Source organism: Sceloporus occidentalis, unplaced genomic scaffold (genome assembly GCF_023333645.1).
Source record: "Sceloporus occidentalis isolate IW3139 unplaced genomic scaffold, rSceOcc1.0.p SCAF_10, whole genome shotgun sequence".
NCBI lineage: Eukaryota > Metazoa > Chordata > Lepidosauria > Squamata > Phrynosomatidae > Sceloporus > Sceloporus occidentalis.
The window spans coordinates 28489899-28510292 of record NW_028316990.1 but is presented as its reverse complement, the minus strand read 5'-3'; the positions used below and the strand labels follow the sequence as shown (position 1 = coordinate 28510292).

General features: G+C 38.6%; 1 protein-coding gene across 2 annotated transcripts in view; it reads left to right on the top strand.

Moving 5' to 3' along the window:
• Positions 1–18634, top strand: part of LOC149306275 (myocardin-related transcription factor B-like) — an 81878-nt gene extending 63244 nt beyond the window's left edge. The window contains exons 11-16 of one of the 2 annotated variants that reach the window (XM_089477030.1): positions 75–228; positions 2540–3553; positions 5867–6019; positions 7485–7622; positions 10065–10125; positions 11081–18634. In XM_089477030.1, the coding sequence (XP_089333156.1) occupies positions 75–228; positions 2540–3553; positions 5867–6019; positions 7485–7622; positions 10065–10125; positions 11081–11616 (2056 nt within the window). In that variant the 3' untranslated portion in view covers positions 11617–18634. The remainder of the gene's footprint in view (positions 1–74; positions 229–2539; positions 3554–5866; positions 6020–7484; positions 7623–10064; positions 10126–11080) is intronic. The other variant, XM_089477029.1, reaches the window with a different exon arrangement.
• Positions 18635–20394: the final 1760 nt, after the last annotated feature.

Below are 20394 nucleotides of genomic sequence, written 5' to 3'. Positions count from 1 at the left end.
GAGTCTGTCAATCAATATATTAAAACAGAACTTGTATAAGCTAGTTTGAATTTAATTTCTTTTTTTCATTGAAGGCCTGTGAGTGACAAACAGTGTAACACTGGGAATACACAACTAAATACTTTGAACAATAACACGTCTTTAGTGGGAAGCGGCAAACCAAGACAAACCACTAATGTTTCCAACAGAAAACCAGGACCTCTGCCTCCTAGCTTGGATGACTTAAAGGTAAATACTAACTGCTGCATTCACACTGAATAACTAAAATGTCTTGACCTGAAAATAGTGCTTTTCAGGAACATGAACTATTTCCTAACTCACCTATCTAACATTGATCAGGTTTTATTCAGTGATATGTTCACAATTCTCATTGACTGGTACTTCTTTGCTGTTTTCTCTCTGATTGTGGTATCCCAGCCAGTCAAGCAGCATAGACCTAAACCTAATAGTCCTAACAAGATTAGACTCATGGAATCAATGAAACACTCATAAATATTGACTTACCAATTCTGAGCTGGTAAGTGTTTCACTCCATCCATAGCATCCACCTCTACAAAAGATGGGTGAGATAACCTTTTTGCAATCTGTGAAATTTGCTTCCCACTTTAGCTCAGCCCTAAGGTGGTTTCTCTACACAGAAACATTAAGAAAAATTGGAAAGTAGCAAATTTTCCATAAAGCATTGTCACTTTACATTATTGTGAGTTTTTTGTGATGATTTTCAAGAAGCTGATTATTCATCGAGAAAATGTTCCTCACCGAGTATAGGAGCTTAATCATGGCTTAACCGGGGAGCTTAACCGGGGAGTAAAGGGTAGTGTTTTGCAACTCCAGTAACTACGTGAAGGTGAAGGCTTTCATGGCCGGCATCCATAGTTTTTTTGTGGGTTTTTTGGGCTATGTGACCATGTTCTAGAAGAGTTTATTCCTGACATTTCGCCAGCATCGATGTAGCTACGTTGTGTTCCTCAAGTCATTTTTTACTTAGGGTAAGGAAAAACCTGCTACAGGATTTTTTATTTAACGAACTTTGTTCAGAGAGGGTTTATCATTGCCTTTATCTGAGGCTGAGAAAGTATAACTCAGTAGCTTTCCATGGTTGAGCAGGTATTTGAACCATGGTCTCCTAGAGTCCTAGTTCAGCAATGAAACCACTATGCCATGCTACATCTACTCATTAAAGGGCTTTTGGTCTATCTTCTTCCTGCCTCCAGAGCTAGATATTAAATGAGGGAATCAGTTGGTATAGCTTGTTTGAAGTTACTGTTTTCTTTACAATAGAAGGAATTATTAATTAATTGGTTGGTTGGCTGGTTGATTTCTGGTGTTCAGGAAGGAAGAATAGCAACAATCATGAAAGAACAGTGAATGAAGTATTCTATACCAACCAATGCATCTCCTCCATGCATATTCTGCTCATCCTGTGTAACACAGCAGGAACTCTTTAAGAAACAAATTACAGTCACTCCTCCGTTCTTACAGACTTGAGATCTGCAGTCTTGAATATTCACGGAGAGGCGACCTCCGTTAAATTCAATGGGGCGCCCCCCTCCGCAGCGCTTGCATTCACAGGCGCATGTACCATTGAAGCCTATGGAGCTTGAATATCAACAAGTCTCCTTTTTTGCGGGCAGGAACGGATCCTCCGCAAAAATGGAGGGCTGACTGTAACTTATAAATGGTGAGCATCATACATTGAAGTAGCTGGAAGTCATCCCAAATAAAACTTTTTCTGTGGGTGCCATGAGTTGATGTGGATCTTACAATGCACTCTGAGTCAGTGACTTCCTTCATTATCTGCAGTGAAGGTGAATTAATGAATACACACCTGTGGGTTATGTTACTGTTTGGTTAACCACAACCTTAGACATTGTTTCCTTGATACAACTTCTGGTTGTGATTTGTACCACTTTCCTATTTGTAAAAGCAAATTCCCCACAGGGCAATAACTGGAGAAGAGCTAGAGTACCTAGGTCATCCCTCTGTTTAGCCATGAATCTTTTTCTAGGGTAGGTGTGATGAGGAATGGAGTAAGAAGATGCCATTATTCTTATCATTGTCATCATTATCACCATCATCAACAACAACAATTTGCTGTCATTGGGCTCACTTTATTCTTGCAATTAGAGTGTTTGCATTTGCATTTCTGACTTTAAGTGGATTCCTTTGAAATGCAGCGATGGCCTGTGAATGTTACCTGTGCAAATGTGAATCAATTCTTCATATTTTAATTGGCAGTTATATGTAAATAAGTAAATATGGTTTTTGTTGGGTCATGTCCTTCATGTCCAACGTGCATAATTTCTACTAGTTTACACTGACTGAACTCTCTTACACTTGAGGTGGTTTCTTGGCTTCTGGAGATTTACTGTGATGTTTGAACAATTAAACCAAAGCTTTCTCCCAATATTGGAGAAACCTCAGTGTCTTTTTGGAGAAAAGGTCAGAAATCAGTCAGTCAGTTAATCAATCAGGTAATTACAATGTCTGGATACTTAAAAGCCTATTTTCCACTAATTCTTTTTTATATAAATCTCAGGTAGCTGAGCTGAAAATAGAACTAAAGCTAAGAGGATTGCCAGTGTCTGGAACAAAAATGGATCTTATTGAACGGTTGAAACCTTATCAAGACCCGAACAACAATTCTGTCAGCACAAATAACACAGTGGTGACTTTATCCACTAGTGATATTAGTAATCCTGGGGAAGTAGCTACAGTACTCCCTGTTACTGCATTAAATAAGTCAGAAGTTAGTTCCATTCCCACACTTCCTTCAGAAACAGTATCTGTTGCAACTGAAGGTAAATCAACACCCATGGAGTGCATCAGCTCCCCTTTGACCATTTCCCCATCTCCTTCAGAGCAGCCTTGTCTTGGCACCGATGACACCAACATGGCAGACTCTTTGACCGAAATTTTGACCATAATGTCCTCATCCCAGTTGCCAAGTAACTCACCTGTTGAGCTGACCACAAATGAAGACAGTCATAGTGGTGGAAGCATGGCAGCTATGGAGCCAGATGTAGCTGAACAGGACCGTAAACTTCAAGAAAAGGAAAAACAAATTGAAGAACTCAAAAGAAAACTGGAACAAGAGCAAAAACTTGTGGAAGTACTAAAACTGCAGCTTGAAGTGGAAAAGCGGGGTCATCAAGAGCAACCCCAAGCTGACACAACTGTGATTTTGAACCAGAAATTTATCAGCCCTGCTGTCAAAGAGGAAGGCACTTTAGTACATTGCTCTGATGCAAGACAATCCACATCTGAAATCAACCAGTCTATGGGACAGATAGTACCAATGGATGAGCAGAACCTAGTTGCCAAAAAACCTATCGTTATCAAGCAGGAAGTACCCTTGGCGAAAGCTGAACCACAAAACGTTGTATCTCAGTTCTGTGTAAGTTCTCAGAGAAAGCCACAAACTGCTGTTGTTGCCCAGCCTCAGGCTTTACTTACTGCACAAGGAACAGCACAGCTGCTACTCCCTCTCTCATTCCAGGGTCCAAATTCGACCACTTCAGTGCAGCTACCTGTGGGCAATATTCCAGTACAGGTAGGAAAACTTTCTCAACTCTCTGTTATTTTAATTGACCGGTTGTACCGTGAGTCACTTCTCCAGTGACTGTGTAATGGTTGATGGCAATGTATTTCTTTTAATTTTCAGCAACTGTTAAATACTAAGATAATTTCTTCATTGTGATGGAGAAATAATGTTTTGTTAAAATTTGATTTCAGAGATTTTGCCTTCCAGCAATGAAGGGAACCAACATTGCAGCTTAATACTTGCTTGACAATTATACAAACAAGGGTCCAAAACACACTGCAGGAATGATCCCTGGCTCAGTGGTAGGGAATCGTGGGAATTGTAGTTTATTGTGGCACCAGAGCTCTCAAACAGAGAGAGCTAAATGTCTAACAAAACTACAGTTACAAGGTGGTGCATCCTAATTCCAAGGAGCCACTGTGTCTGTCTGTGTGTGTATATACATGCAGGAAGCATAAATGCATACATATGTTTGCACCACTGCAGTTGAACTGATTTCCTGAATGTATTTAGTGGAACAAGACTTAGAATCTCTTGCTCAAGTAAAAAGCCTTAAATGCTACTTTCTTAAAAACATCTGAATGCAGCGTAGTGCCCATAGAGATGATGTGTGATGGTCTTTTTGGATCTTGTGTAAAGTGGATGCAAAGCTATGCAAAGTCTTTGTAGCAATGCAAGATGATGCTTTCTGCTTCAGCGTAGGTTGCTGCACCAGCAGTGACTCATGGAATTGGATAAACAATTAGACTCTTCCTTTATTTCTTTTAAGCATGGTTCTTGCAAGCACTCTGTCACAAAATGTACCATTGAAGAACTTCAGATATACATAGAATGTATACTAATGTTGGGTAGATTTGTAACTGATTGACAGACTGCACCAAAAGAGTGTTCACCAATAGTCTGTCTTTCTCTTGGAAAGGAGTGACTGGTGAAATGCCTCAATAGGGCCTTCAGCATCTTTTGAAATAACTTATATGATGGAATAGAGGACTTTCACATCACATCTGCAGATGTCACCAAATTGGGAAGTGGCACTAACTTTCCAGAAGATCTTAATAAGTTGGAGACCTGTGGAGAAACCAACCAAATGAATTTTGTCAAATACAATTGTAAGTTTATTAGGCAAGAAATATAAAAAGAACAAAGATCGGATGTGGAATATCTGATGTGAAAGCAGTATATTTGAAAAATATCTAGAGGTCTTAGTAGATCACAAGCAATGAATCACAAGTGCAAGTCATCAATGTGATGTGATGACCAATGAATTCTAGACTGCATCAACAGGAGTATAATGTCTAGACTGAGGGAAAAAATAGTACCTGTCTCTTCAGATTTTGTGAGACCTCACCTGAAATACTGTGTCCAGTTCTGGGCACCACAGTTCAAGAAGGATATTTATAGGCTGCAAAGTGTCCAAAAGAAGGCAACCAAGATGGTAAACAGTCTGGAAACCAAGCCCTATGAGGAACAGCTTAGGGGGCTTGGAGAAGTGAAGTCTCAGATGAGACATGATAACCATCTTTAAATATCCAAAGGAATGCCATATAGATAAGGAAACAAGTGTGTTTTCTGCTGTTCCAGGGACCAGACCATGAACCAGTGGATTCAGATTACAAGAAAAGAGATTCCACTTAAACATGAGGAAGAACATACTGTAACTGCTGTTCAACAGTGAAATGAACTGTCTCAGAGAATCAATAAAAGTCTTTAAACCTTTAGTTTAGACTAACTATCTTTAAACTATCTTTAAGCAACAGTTGGATGGTCATCTTTCAGAAGTGCTGGAGTGCACCACAGTTTAGGAAGAATAGTGACAAGCAGGAATGTGGCCAAAGAAGATCAACCGAGATTTAAAAGTCTGGAAACCAAGCCCTGTGAGAATGCATTAGGGAGCTGGGTATGTTTAATTTAAAAAAGAAAAGACTGAGAGGTAACACAAGTACTCACTTTTGAACATCTGAAGGGATGGCTGCTGGCCATCATGGTGGACACATGAACCGATAGTCAGGCAAGACTTTAGCTGATATTTAAAACAAGAAGCTGCAAAATCCCTAAAAGATCACAATCACAGAAACATCAGCCCTAGACCATGTAACGATCTTCACACTTCCCTTGGAGGAATAGATTAGGATCTTATCTCAGTGCTGTGTGCACTGAAAAATAATAGATGTGGAATCACTTGGACACACTTGGACATTTTCAAAATGCATTCAGTAACTTTGAGAATTGTGTTTCTTTCATGGCTGTGTTTGTCTTGCTTGCAGCACTCCCTTGCATGCCAAAAAATTATATGAGTACTGTCATATAATTTTGTTTTTTCAGGTAATTCCTACCTCATCAAATGCAGTTTTCCCCTGTCAGAATCAGTCTGTTACAACACTACAACAATCTTTGTTTAATCAGAAGTCAAATATCACAGTTCACTCAGGGAACCAGGCGTCCTTGATGGAAAATGGACCCAGTGCTCCTCAGAAGGTATGTGTGTGCCATAGACAAATTTCTGCATTGAACTTCTTTAATGTATGGGGCATTGCTTGCCCAGAACCTTCTAGAATGTTGGATCAGCAAGGCAGTACTTTTCTCTCTTTTTGCTAAGAACCTTGATTTCAAGAAATCTGCTTAATAAGGTGACATCAGAAACCCTAAAATTGTATGTATGGCAGGGTAAGAAACTTTTTTCAGCTAAAGAACCACATTTTGATATGGCTCATCTACACACACTTTCTTTGAGGGTTGGGGAAAAAAGGCCACATTGAGCATAAGAACACAGTATATAGGAAGCTAACTTGCACTGAGTCAGTCCATTTAGCCCTTTCTTGTGCACTATAAATTCATTGTGCCTCTCCAGGGTTTCAGGATTCTTTTGTATTTCTCTGTAATATACAGTATACCCAATATACCTTCTGTTCTGATATTACCTGATCTGCATCAATATTAAAAAATATTTAATGATTAATTTGGTAAATAAATAGATAAATAAGACTGTCAGTGGCTTCATACTTTTTCCCCACAGGCTCCATACCATACTAAGCATGCAAAGCAGATTTAGGCCTGGTTAGTACTTGAACAGAAGACAGATAGAAGGCAATGCTGCAGAATCGTAGAATCTTAGAGTTCGAAGGATCCGCAAGGGCCATTTAGGTCAACCTCTTGCCATGCAGGAACGCACAGCTACAGAACTCCTGAAAAAGGCCCAAGCAATTTAATATTAAACTGTACCCAATTTCAGATTGATGGTGGGCTTAATAAATACATTGGTCCCTCTCATTTCTATACTGACTATGACACCAACTTCCCAACATTTTATGGTGGGCAAGGTGCATATTGAACTGCCATGGTCCTGAATGGGGCACTGGCAGGAGCAGCTTTTTGCTGCTCTTTTTTGGATTGGCTTTGGGCCTCACAGTGATTTCCAAGTCATTTGGGGGGGGGGGGGGGTGCGTCATTTGAACAACACACCTCCAAAGCACCTGGAAGGCACTTTATTTTGCCTGTGTGTTTCAGGCCAAAGATTTATGTATGAACAAATGGTTATGTAGAACGTGGCATGTAGCTTTATTGGAAAAGTTAATGTTCACTGTTAAATCAATAAGACAGAACAGATGACAAATTTTGGTCAATATGGTATCCATTTATTAAGTATGTAAATGCAGATATAGCAGTAAGAGGACAACCAGACCAGGTTACTCATATTTGGCAAGGTATCTGTAACAAGAATGAGATCTAGAGATGTAATAAGATTTGGGGGAGTGGGGGAAGGATTGGTAAACTACACTGGCTATAGAGAAGTAATATTTCTGTTGTCTTTTAGGGTTTTGTTGTTGTTGTTGTTGTTGTTGTCTGATTTGTTTTTATAATGTTGTAGAAGGTGCTTGCATTTCTGTAGACTCTGTTTAAGACAAGTTTGCACATTTATTATTTTTGCTTTTCTTTCCTGCAGCCAGCCTCCCCATCTCAGCCCCAGCGTTACATTTTACCACAGTCTTTGTTCAGTAGTTCAGTAACCATGTCAGAAGACCCTCCACGCTATGAAGAAGCCATCAAACAGACACGCGGCTTGCAGGTTTCTCAGCATGAGGTAAGTTATATGCAGATGTTCTACGTAGAATAATCATGTTTTTATTTGTGAGTTTACACATAGGAGCAGCCAGCAGGAAGTTCAGGGAATATGTCCCTATCTGGATTTTTTTAAAACCTCAACTCTAGATCACTTTAAATTCTTCCAAATATGGTTTTTAACCTCTTGACATCATTAACAGGCTGTAATTTTCCAAATTGGCAGTCTTTACTGTATGTTAGCCATTTGGAGCCAATATTTTATTAGTAGCATACAAACCAAATTTTCTGTTGCCTTTGTCATCATGTCTGCCGGAACAAAGGTTTGCTAGATACTCATGGGGTTCTCATATACAGATTCCTATTTTCTCAGCTATAGTGATTTTTTATCATATCTTCTACTGGATAGTATACACATCTCTACACCAACAGAAAACTTTTTAATTTACTTTTACAAATGATCTTCTTGCTTGTGGACTCTGACTTACACCTTGGTTTTGTGCCTGTGCAGAGACCTCAGTCAGAAAGTGCTAGAGCTGAGTAGCCTTGATGGAAAACCCCACTCTCTCCCTGTAACACACATACTCTGACCCACCAGGCTAGTCTCCCCTCAGTTTCTTTTCATCTGCTGAAAAAGAAATGTTGTGGTCTGTTCTCTTCTGAACACTCCTCATGTTTTCGTCTCTTTCTGTTCATTAATTTAATTTATTAATTTAACTTCTTCTTTATCTTCAATTAGTTTTCTCTCAGTGTCTTGCTTCTTCTTTTTCTCCTAGTCATCATATCCAAGAAAAAAACCCCACCACTTCTGACTTTTATTTCAGGGCTTTAGCCCCTTTATCCCTTTTTATGGTTTCTATACGTCTTTTCAAATTTTGTGTCTCTTGAAGACAGAAAGTAGCTTTGTCTGACCACTCCTAACGTCTTAGTTGACAAAAGCCATATTGTACATTTGTAGGAGTTGTATGTCCCAAGCTTTCTGCAATAGGGTGTCAAGGCTTAAACTTCTCTGCTGGGAAGAGTGTAATAAAACAACAGGCCATACAGCTGCCAGTAAAACACTTGTTTGTGCTTCAACAATCATGGCAAAACCAGTCTCTAAGCAACCTAAAAAGAAGAGCATGTCTTCCCAAACCAATGATGTGGATGTGATATTAGCTCACATGATGTCCACTTCAGTTCATTGGCGTGTTTGATTTCTGATGCTGAAACCATCCTTTCAGTCTCTGTGACACTGTTTATATCTCTTCAACCAGCATCTACTTCTTCTTCATCAGGAGATACTGCTTCCTTGACTGTGATATCGGTTAATCACAGTATGCTTATTCCAGTTCTAAATGTTCACATTCATCATCTGCTTCACATGAACCAGAAATGAAGTCTAAGAAACAACATAAATCTCAGTCTAGAACATTACCTTGATCTGAATTTGTGACCAGTGCAAAACTTCATCATAGCAGCCAGTTTCTCCATCAACCACATACCCCATATCCTAGTCCACCAGTTCTCAGTGGTTAGCCCCTTTTCTCTAATCCAAAATTAAATCAGATTAACAAATTGAAAAAGCAAGTTAGCAGTCTTAAGGTCCACTTTAAAACATCTTGCTTTGTAGCAGTGGCTTGGCAAATTGGTCATTCAGCTTCCACTCCTACTCTTGTCACCATGCACAGTTGCTTGTGAGGAGTGGAGTCTTCTGGGACTGAGGGGAAAATAGCCTGGCGGCTTGGAGCATACATGCTGCATGAAGGGATGGGGTCTCCTACCAAGGCTACTCAGCTCTAGAACATTCTGAACTAGGTTTCTGCACAGGCACAAAACCCATGTGTTAAGGCAGAGATGACCATTTGAAGAACCACAGTTCAGGTAGCAACCTGTTCTTCCAGCGCCATCCTCTGCATCTTAATTCTACCTGAATTTAATAAGATTCAGGGTCCAAACAGACAGACAATGCTTTGGGTCACTTTGGAGGTGCTGTTTAAATGATGCATGTGTCCTAAGACGCCAGAAACCATGCCAAAGTCATGATCCAGTCCTAAGGACTGGAGCACAGATTAGGAGTGGAAGCTGAACAACCAATCTGACCTCTTAATATGCATGTGTTGTTTAAACAACATACCTCCAAAGTGACCTGAAGCAGCTTTATTTTGGCCTGTCTGTATGGGCCCTTAGCTAGATATATTCATGAGGTGAGCATGTAATCAGTACTTCAGAAATGTGTCCCAAATTTGCAAAAATCTTCTGTTACTTAGTATACATTCAGATTCATTTCCGTGCATGTCACTCCATAGGTTCTTTTGGAGAAATGAGACCTCAATGGATCCATATTTTAGAATGCAAAGTTAAGATATACTATAGGCACAAGAATCCCTGTATTCTGATTTTATGCAGAAGACAAATAATCTTCACACGTTAGGGAGAGATGTGTGTGAAAAAGCTTTTAAAAAAAGAAATGTCTGTTTTACAGATTTCGAGTGCACATAGCCAGCAAATGGATGACCTCTTTGACATCCTCATTAAGAGTGGAGGTAAGTCACATTGAAAGGATACATATGATGGAAAGAGCTTCCTGTTCTTGTTTCTGTTTAGTTTAGGGTCTAGAACATCTGGTGCATTCCAGATTTTTTGATTATAATTCTCATAATCCCTAACCATGCTGAGGTGATAGTAGTTGTAGTCTATAACACCTGGATAACATAAGGTTGTCACTGGGGCTACCTGTGGGTATTCCAAATAGTGAGGTGCATAATCCTGGATGAAGAACTTGGCGTTTGTTGAGTTCCTTTATTGTTCAGCATAGAAGGCAGCTCATTGTCAGTGTAATATTTACTTGACTGTGCAAATAATCTTTAACTACATCAGGCTGGCAGTGTCCTAATCTCTAACCTTCTAGTACATCTGATAGTTCATTAACTAGGAAAGGTTTAAAATATGTTGTATTAAGTTCAGTTAATCAATTTGGAACCCATTGTTTTGAACTGAGATCTCGTGTCTTCCAGCCATTGTTACAGTCTGTGAACTCGGGCTGTTGAAAAATTTATAAAGGCTGCCTTCATCAGTTCCAAGAATTGATACAACTTAAATGAGAGATGGTGGGTTCTCTGGTGAAGGGAAGGCATGTGATTCCTTTGTTTAGCACAGGTTATGTGTAATATGTGTGTTTAATCACGCTAGCACTATTATTATTATTATTATTATTATTATTATTATTATTATTATACTTTATTTATATAGTGTTGTAGATTTACACAATAAAACTGATAAAAATGAAACCTGCCAATGGCGTACATTCTACGAAATACATAGAAAACAGTAGTCTAGCTGTTTGGCTCCTGTATGTTACAGTCTCTAAATAGAACATAACTTCAGCATGTCCCAAACTTAGAACTAGCAGCACATCAAAGTTAGAAGAGGAACTTTACTATTTATGCAACAACAACAAAAAAACCCAACAACCACTTTTCTGATTTATTTTGCAAACAGAAATTTCCATGCCTACCAAGGAAGAATCTTCTCTGATTTCCAAAATGACCCCAGTTACTGCCAACATCAGCACTATGCCAGTGAACACAGTGGTCTCTCGTCCACCGCCACAAGTCCAAATGGCTCCTCCTCTCTCCTTGGAACCAGCAAGCAATTTCTCTCTGTGTCTGGAAAACCAACTAGAAGCTCTCTTGGAAGGAACTCTACCATCAGGGAATGGAATGTCTCAACTGTCAAGCAATAGCGAGGATAGAGAGTCTTTCTCCCTGATTGAAGACCTTCAAAGCGACCTTCTCAATCACTCTGGCATACTTGATCACTCCCAGTCACCTATGGAAACATCTGATTTACAGTTCACTGCTTCTAATTCCTGCTTATCTCTTGACCTTCCAGACACAAATTTAGACAACATGGAGTGGTTAGACATTACTATGCCAAACACTTCCTCGGGATTAACTCCTCTCAACTCAACTTCTCCAAGTATGTTTTCAACTGATTTTCTTGATCCACAGGATCTACAGTTGCACTGGGATTAACTGAAAAGGCAAGGCCTATTTGATTGTGGGTTTTACAGATCTATTTTACAGTCCAGGTCCATTGTTTTCAGGTCCATCTTTTAAAACGATCTTATAAGACGGTTTATAAAAAAAACCTAAAAAGCATAAGTAGCGGAATGAAAACTGATGTTCCATTAAGATAAAAGATGGCTTTGCAATCTTGTAAAAATATGCTACTGGCACACACTTAAAGCAAGCTGGGAAGCAAGGGGGAAATTAGATAATTCTTTAAGCAGAGAAAATCTATTTGGACAAAGACATACTATTACTGCACTAGATTATTCCTACAGAAAGCTGTAGTTGGTTAAACTGAAGAAAACAGAAAGGATTTTATAAAATGAGTGACATGTGACTGGTTTTTTAAAAATTCATTTTTAATTCCTGACTTAAAAAGAGGTCTCTTTCTCCCTCTACATTTTTGTTTAAAATAGTTTTATGGCTACAACAGTTACTCAGTTTAATCTGATAGATTCCTTAATAAAAGAAGTGATATAATAAAAAGGTGTCTTTCGTTAGTTTGGCATCAGATTTTTTAAAAGTAATTGTTAATATAATTACTTGGGGGAAAAACGCAGATATAGATGACACCATCTTGAGAATGCCTCTTCTAAAATAATGTCTGCTGCAACATGTGTTTGCATGATCTAGAGAAAGCAAAGAAAGTGTCCTTTTTAAAAGCAGTTACTGATTTTATAGGGAAATTTTTGGGGATGTAATAAATCAATATATTAAATAAATAGATAAATGCATGATTAATGAGAGAAGGCTTTTTTTTAAATGGTCCCAACCTTCTTTAATTTGTATTCAGGAGATGTATAAAAATATCTAGTTGATCATTTCTTTTGGAGATGTCATTAAAGTGCTGGACTGTTATTTGCACATTTTCGACCAATTTTACTCTTTATGCTTTTTAACATTTTGGTTCCAAAGGCATCTTCCATTTAGAGGCTGCTATTTTACATTCTGTGCTGGTGTTCTATGAGAAAAGTGAAATTAAACCTGAAAAATGTAGCGCTGCTTTTGTGGAGCAGTGCTCATTGTCATTGTCCCTTAACCAAGTTTTTATCCTATAGCCTCTGAATTAATGTTGCAGCACTTTTAAAAAGAAGGGGGGAGGGGGAAATCAGCCTTCCTAGATCACAATCTACAGGGCGTTGTCATCTCCAAGACAGGTAATTTCTAAACTCTATCAATCGCTTTAAAAATATTTTGAGTGGATAAATAAAAATATAAATAACAATCATATCCATTTCCCTGGTCCCTGAACAAGACAGATTGGCTCTACTAAACAGGTGCTAAAGATAGGGATCATCACTGTCTATTGTATTTGTGCATTTTAGAAGTTCATGAAACCATTTCCCAATATTAAGTGGCAGGAATATAGGAATATCTGTCCATTTAGCATGGTATTGACTACTATGACTGGCAATGGCTTTCGGGGATGTCAGGATGAGATATTGACTCCTTTCAGCTACATGTTCCAGAGACTGAACCTGGGACTTGTAAAATTAGTGTTTATCCACTGAGCAACAGCTGATTTTAACACCAGGAAACAGGATGCATCAGTACATCTAGTTGTCTAATAACTGTTGACTATGCAACAGTGTCACAGAAATCCTATTTTCTATTTCATGATAATAATGATAAAAAATTATAGTTCTATCAGAATATTCTTCCCATTTTTGACCTTAAGGAAATATCAAAAATACAATCATGTTACGCAAATTTAAATTCCAAAGAAAATTCCAAAGGAAAGAAAAGTTCACCATTCTTACATGGTAGTTTTTTCTCAGAGTAGGGTTCAGAGTAGGGGTTGAAGAACAATAGAAAAAACACCGGGATTTGTACTATTGTTCATGATCCACACTATTTGCTTCAACAGTTGTGATTTTGATAACAGAAGCAATCAGTATCTGCATTGTTTGGTACAGTGGACCCTTGTTATACACTGGGGTTTGGTTCCAAGATCCCCCGTGTGTAACAAAATCCGTGTATGCTCAAGTCCCATTAAATATAATGACACAGCAAAATGGTGTCCCTTATAAAAAATGAAAAATGAAGGTAAATATATACTTTTTTGGGACATTTTCAAACCGTGTATGCTTGAATCCGTGTATAAAAAATCCGTGTATAAGAAGGGCCGACTGTATTTATTTAGTCCGAGTGTAGTATTTTGAGTCACTTTCACATTTCCAATGCATATTTTCAATTTTCTTTTTTTCTTGTGAAGGTACCATTTGAGGTTAGCTTTGAAATGAGAGGAAATCCTCATAGATATCAGAGTAGTTTTACAATAAAAAGAAACGAAACCTCTATTTGCGACCCACATTTGGGAGAGTGCTCTTATGTTGCCTTGTCTTGGTAATTTGATACAGTGATTCATAAAAAACTGCATTTAATGTTTAGTTGCCTTAGCTTATGGCTTAATACATGTTTGGTGTTTTTAACTGGAGATCAGAGAAGAGTTCTTGGAGAGAATGCTTCAACTTTACCATTCCATAGCCATCCTTTGATGGAGGCTAACATTTTGAGGTGCTTTATATTTCCCAGTGGATTCTAAGTATAGTTTTCCCCTGCAAGGACCAGTTTGAATTCATGTATGTCACTTTCCGATGGCGCCTCTCTGACTAGCATGTTTCCTGTCATGTGTCATATCCAGTCCAAAGAAGATAGAAATGGGATGAATTTAACTATCTGTACTTTGAACTTATCACAACAGGACAGGAGACAAGGTTTGTTTTTATCAGGACCCCAAATCCAAAGAATAAGATGTATGCATGCACATAGATATATATATTATATGACATTTCATGCATGTTTTCACAAAAGCAAACCACCTTACAGTGTAAGAAGCAGCTTCTCTTTCCAGCAGTGGGAGTTGATGCAAAGGGTATGCTGTATGTCTATGCAATTTCCACACATGTGCATTTCACTCCTCTGGTCCAGAGCCAAGGAGAGAAAAGGCCACAACACTATACAGAACAACTGGTTTCTTGTGGGTGTCAGAGTGCTTCTCCAGCTTTTGGAAGCAGGGCCCACAGGGACCTCAAACTTTTGGGATGCGCTAAACTAATTCCACCCTCCAAGTGTTATTCTCCCCCCCCCCCATACAAGAAGACCATTGCATCAGTCATTAACATTGAACAAGTATATATTTTATTTGTGTGCCAGCGTTTATATAGGCAGTATGTATCTGAACAGAGTTTAACCGACATATAAAGAAGAAGTAAGCAAGCAAGTAAGCCTTGTCAGTCCTGAAAATGGGACGGTAGAAAATGTGTGAAGCACCCAAAAACATTTCAGGACACTACAGCAGATTTTCCACATTCACTGGGCTAGAGACACAGGCCCACAGTGAAAGTGGAAAACCTGCACATAAAAAGTGCTATTTGTTTTTTTACCAGAGAGAACACCTCTCTAGGAATCTCTAGGTCCTCTACTGCAAATCTATGGTCAACATCCACCGGATGTTAACCGTAAGAATTATGCTGGAGGTCCTACAAGTGCCTAAAGAAGTGTTTCCTAGGTCCTCCAATGCACGTTCTGGTAAGGATGGCCTTATAAAGCCATGCTGGGGGATCTAGAAATTCCTAGAGATAATATGTTAACCAAATCCATGAATAATGAAATCCACAAAGGTCAAAGCCACAAACGTGGAGGCTGGCTGTACATGTTGGTCATGGCATACAGTCTGAGAAGCACTTTGCTGCACCATGTAAGGAATGGTTTATTTCATCCGGTTTTCCTGCTGTGTTCTTTGGTTCAGAATATGTTGCAGTTAAGCCAGTCTCTACCATTCCTCAGAGCTTTCTATCATCTTCCCACTGCAGACTGACCATGAAACTCTTGACCAATTGGCAGAGTATATGTAAATATACTTTACTTTGGGCAATATTGCTGGATGCCATGCTGCACCCTCGGGATCCTTGTCTGATCCAAACTGCAGGAGACTGTGCAACATGAACCCCAACCCCAGAAAGAATCCATTCAGGTGTGCGATAACCTGTGTGGGACTTTCTTCTAGGAAAGAAAATATTTAAGGGATCATGACATGTTTGTAATGAAATTATTTATTTTTAGTGTAGGAATGTGTGGTATTTTCTGTGCAATTCAGAATAGAGCTTTATTATTAAAAGAAAATTAAAACAATGGTTTGCTTTTGATCATATGTTCTGGAGATGTGCAGGCTATTGTATAATATTTACCATATGTATGTGAATCTGGTATTATGTGAAATGTTTCTTTTTTATTATTATTGCTTAAGTAATTTTGTGCACTTGACAACTTTTGTAACACAAGGCATTATAAATCTTTATCTTTAAAAAATGGATTACTTGGTCATATTATTATTACTGGCTAGCATTGTCTTTTTCAGTGTGCAAATACAGTTTTACTGTTTTCGCCAATGCTAAGCAAGCCTTCCTTGCTGAAGTAAGCCACTGTCAGCCACAGAACCATTCTGTTCACATGGTGCTTTTGCTTTGTTTCTTCATTAACAACAGTGGGCTGCTGATAGGAGCTCAAGTATCTTGCAATATGGATTTTATCATTTGAAATCTGTTTGAGAGCATCCTTTATCGTGGAAGCTGCTAGGGAAAACACATTGCTGCTGTTATGCAATTCTGTAGCAGAAAGGTAACAAAAGGTGCCATGGGAAGGAGCCCAAATCATTTTGGTAACTGTTCTTGGGTTAAATCTCTCTCAGGGGTAGACAGATTTCAGCTTTGCATATGCAACCTTGTTTTTCACTAGTACCATGAGATCCACCAACATGAGCCTAGTGAAAAAGGCATTAAAGAATTAGGATTAAAGAATTCTGAGTTCAATATATATATACTTAAAAATACTAGAACGAAAAGGTATTTATAAATTACCAGTTTTCTCTCCACTCAAAATCCTCTTCTGGTTGCCCCAAGCTTTTCTTCATTTCAGCAGTATAATTTGGGATGGGGTTTGTTGTTGTTTCTATTATAATCGGCTCTTGATATCTGCTGTATTTTCGTCCCAGGACCCCCCTGTGGATAACAAAATCCGTGGATTCTCAAGTCCCATTAAATACAATAGCATAGTCAAATGGTGTCCCTTTAAAAATGGGGGGGGGGGGGGATCAAGGTTTTCTTTTTGGAATTTAAATTGGAATTTAAATATTTTTGAAATATTTTCAAGACGTGGATGTTTGAATCTGTGGATTAAAAAATCAATGGATATGGAGGGATGACTGTATTATACGGAGTTAGAGATCCTGTCTGATATACTGGAAATCACTCAAAATCCCTAAGAGATCTACTTTCTTTCCTCCACTTTTCCAATCTGTGTTTATTGTACGGTGCAGTTTAGTTACATATTCAGGGACAGGTTATCACACACTGTCCTCCTCAATACATTTACGCATTTACACAACCAAATCTATATTTGCTACTGCACACACACACATATCAGGAAGGCTTAAATGTAGTGGTCATGTTGAGCCAGCTAAAGTCTAATTTGTTGTTGTTGTTGTGTGCCTTTAAGTCGTTCCCAACTTATGGCAAACCTATCACAGGGTTTTCTGCGGTTGAGAGTGTGTGCCTTGCCCAAGATCACCCAGTGGGTTTTCATGTCCAAGCGGAGATTCAGATCCTGATCTCTAGAGTCATAGTCCAATGCTTAAACTACGCTGGCTCTTAAGTCCCATTTGTGTCAATGAGACACAAAAGAACTTCCTTTGGTTTTATTGTACAGGTAATGTTAGCCAGATTGAAAAATCTCTACCATACTGTTGGGTTTAAACAAATATTTTAATAGTAATAGTAGTAAAGGTTTTACTCAAACTGGAATATGGGAACTACTGTGGCACAGATTTTGAATAGGCAAACCCTTTAGGTGATATCACTAATGCATGGTAATATTAAATTTTACATTTTGAAAAATAAAACCAGGCTCCAATGCGATCTCAATAAACCATAATTGCTAGTTCCCCCTCTTCAAATAAAAACACTGGTTAAGAAATGTTACAAGAATAGACAGCAACTCCCAGCTTTCCTCAGCAATTGGATGTGCTGGCTAAGGCTGGTGGGACTTGCAATCCAAGGTCTGGAGGGTTGTGTGATTTGTGATAGAAAGGATGACATCTGGGACAAATGATCAAACCCCTTTGATGTGATGAAGCTGTGTAACGTTTTACAAGTGGCAGTGGAAACATTAACTTGTGGCAAATCCTATTTCCCTCTAATTCAGGATTAACCATTCTTTTAGATGCTGCTTGCAGATGAATATGAATTAATAGATAATGCAAGCATAAAAATCTGGCAAAACATGACAATCATGAAGAAGGATCTAGGACTCTTCTTCCCCCTTCTAATACACAGCTATTTTAACATTACATGCCATGCGCATAGTACAGTTTTAAAAGATCCCAAAGCCTTAAATGAGTGGAAACCCCTACGAAATTAATGGGGTTGCCATAAATCAACAGGCAACTTGAAGGTGAAAACAACCCAATCCACTTCTATGGGAGCATATCCCTTTACAGGAAATATCCCAGCACCCAAAATCTCCATGGGGATTTTCATTACAAACTGAAGATTTAGATGTCTTGCAAGTTGCTTTTGGTTTTTTGTGTTTAGCAGTATATATTTTTGGGTTGTGAAAATGAGCTTTAAAAATCAGCACAATACCAATGTAAAAGCGAGATCTTTGTACTAGCTGCAGTAACAATCATGCTTAAATAAATGTTCCTCTTTTCATAGTCACAATGATGTCTATATATTTTCATTCATTCATTCAGGCAAATGGAGCGTCCCCAAGTTCAATGCCTTTGTAAGAGAAACCATGATGCCTTTGGATTTTCGATTTGCAACCCTAAAATCAATTTTCCATATGTTGATTTTGCCATGTTTTGCACATTGTACTGTATATAAGTAATGCATACTGTATTTTTTTAATATGTGTAGTAATTTTATCATATCTTTTGTACATAGGTGGCAATATTGCAGCTATGGAGAAAAATGTTTATCTTAGCAATTTTGAAATTTGTGTGTCAAATAAATGAATTAATTTATGCGGTTGCCATTTGTTGGATTTCTTGGGCAGTACCTAATGATTGTGTATTTTCTCTCGTTCAGCTAAGAATACCTGTTTCTGGAGAACACAAACCAGAGAATGGTAATCTGTTTAGGGATTTACAACATTTAACTTTTATTTTTTTTAATGAAATCTGGTTGGCCACTGTAAAAAGGGAATGCCTTTTGTTCAATCTAATAGGAAAAGATGTACTAATTTTAAAAAGTAAATTGTGTATGGACAGAACTGCCCTTAAAGGATTTCAATTAATCCCATTTTTAAATAAAAATCCACACTTATTAACATCACGGAGATATTTACATAGTCGAGGCACTTCTCCGTCTTCTCCAGTGATCCTCCGCTAAAGGAGGTTTGTGGCTGACTACCTGAGACAGAAAGAGGATTGCCTCTTCCCATGGCAGTATTGTCGTGTACCATCCTTATTGCACAATCGCTGGAAAGATTATCACATGTGCCGTGCTTATCCCATGATTATCCTGTCAATGAAGTAGAAATGTCTCATCACTTGGGATAATTTGCAGATAATGTCCTCTTCTCCACCATAGATTTCCACAATGGCATTACAATATGGACCCTACACAGTCTTAATCTGAGCCTGCAGTATAGTTTATCCTGCAAATCAACCATTTCTCCTCTTTGCGCCGTATGATTTTAGCAACACAGGAAACCTACATACTGAGCTCTCTGCTTTCTACCTGAGAGGTGGGCGGCCATCAAGATTGCGGTCTTCCCTAATTTTCCTCCCCTTTTACTTGAAGTATTAATGTAAGTGAGCAGAGCCTGTTAAAAATGATAAACACCATGAATTAAAGCATTCTAAACAGTTGGTGATGAGGAATCGGTACTCAGGTCGAGGCTACTGTGAGAAAAGGGCACAGAGAAACAGAATGGTTCCCAATTGGCAAAGGGGTCAGACAAGGCTGCATCCTTTCACCCTATCCATTCAACTTATATGCAGAAGATATTGTAAAGAAAGCAGGCTTGGACACAGAAGAAGAAGGAGTCAAAACAGGAGGAAGGAATATTAACAATCTAAGGTACGCAGATGACACCATAGTACTAGCAGAAAAGCTCCCAGACCTGGAACAACTACCAAGGAAGATCAAGGAAGAAAGTGCAAAGGCAGGACTACTGTTGAACATAAAACAAAAATAATGACCACGGAAAATCTACACAAATTCAGCCTAGACAATGAGGAAATAGAAATAGTATTAGAGTTCACATATCTGGAATCAAACATTGATCGGAACGGAGACTACAGCCAGGAAATCAGAGGAAGACTACGAATGGGGAGAGCGGCTACGAAAGAACTAGAAATGGTTCTAGAATGCAAAGATATACAACTCAGCCCAAACGTAAGATTATACAGGCCATTGTATTCCCTATTGCCATGGATGGATGTGAGAGCTGGACAGTTAAGAAAGAAGATAGGAAGAAAATCCATTCATTTGAGCTGTGGTGCTGGAGAAGAGAACTCAGGATTCTAGGCTGCATCGATGGAAGTATAGTGCCTAGTTTGAGGGAAGTAATAGTAGCACTCTATTCTGCTTTGGTCAAGCTCCTCCTGGAATACTGTGTCAAGAAGGATGTTGACAAATTTGAGCATGTCCAGAGGAGGGTGGACAAAATGGTAAAGGATCTGGAAATCAAGCCTTAGGAGGAGAGGTTTAGGGAGTTGGGGATGTTTAGTCTGGA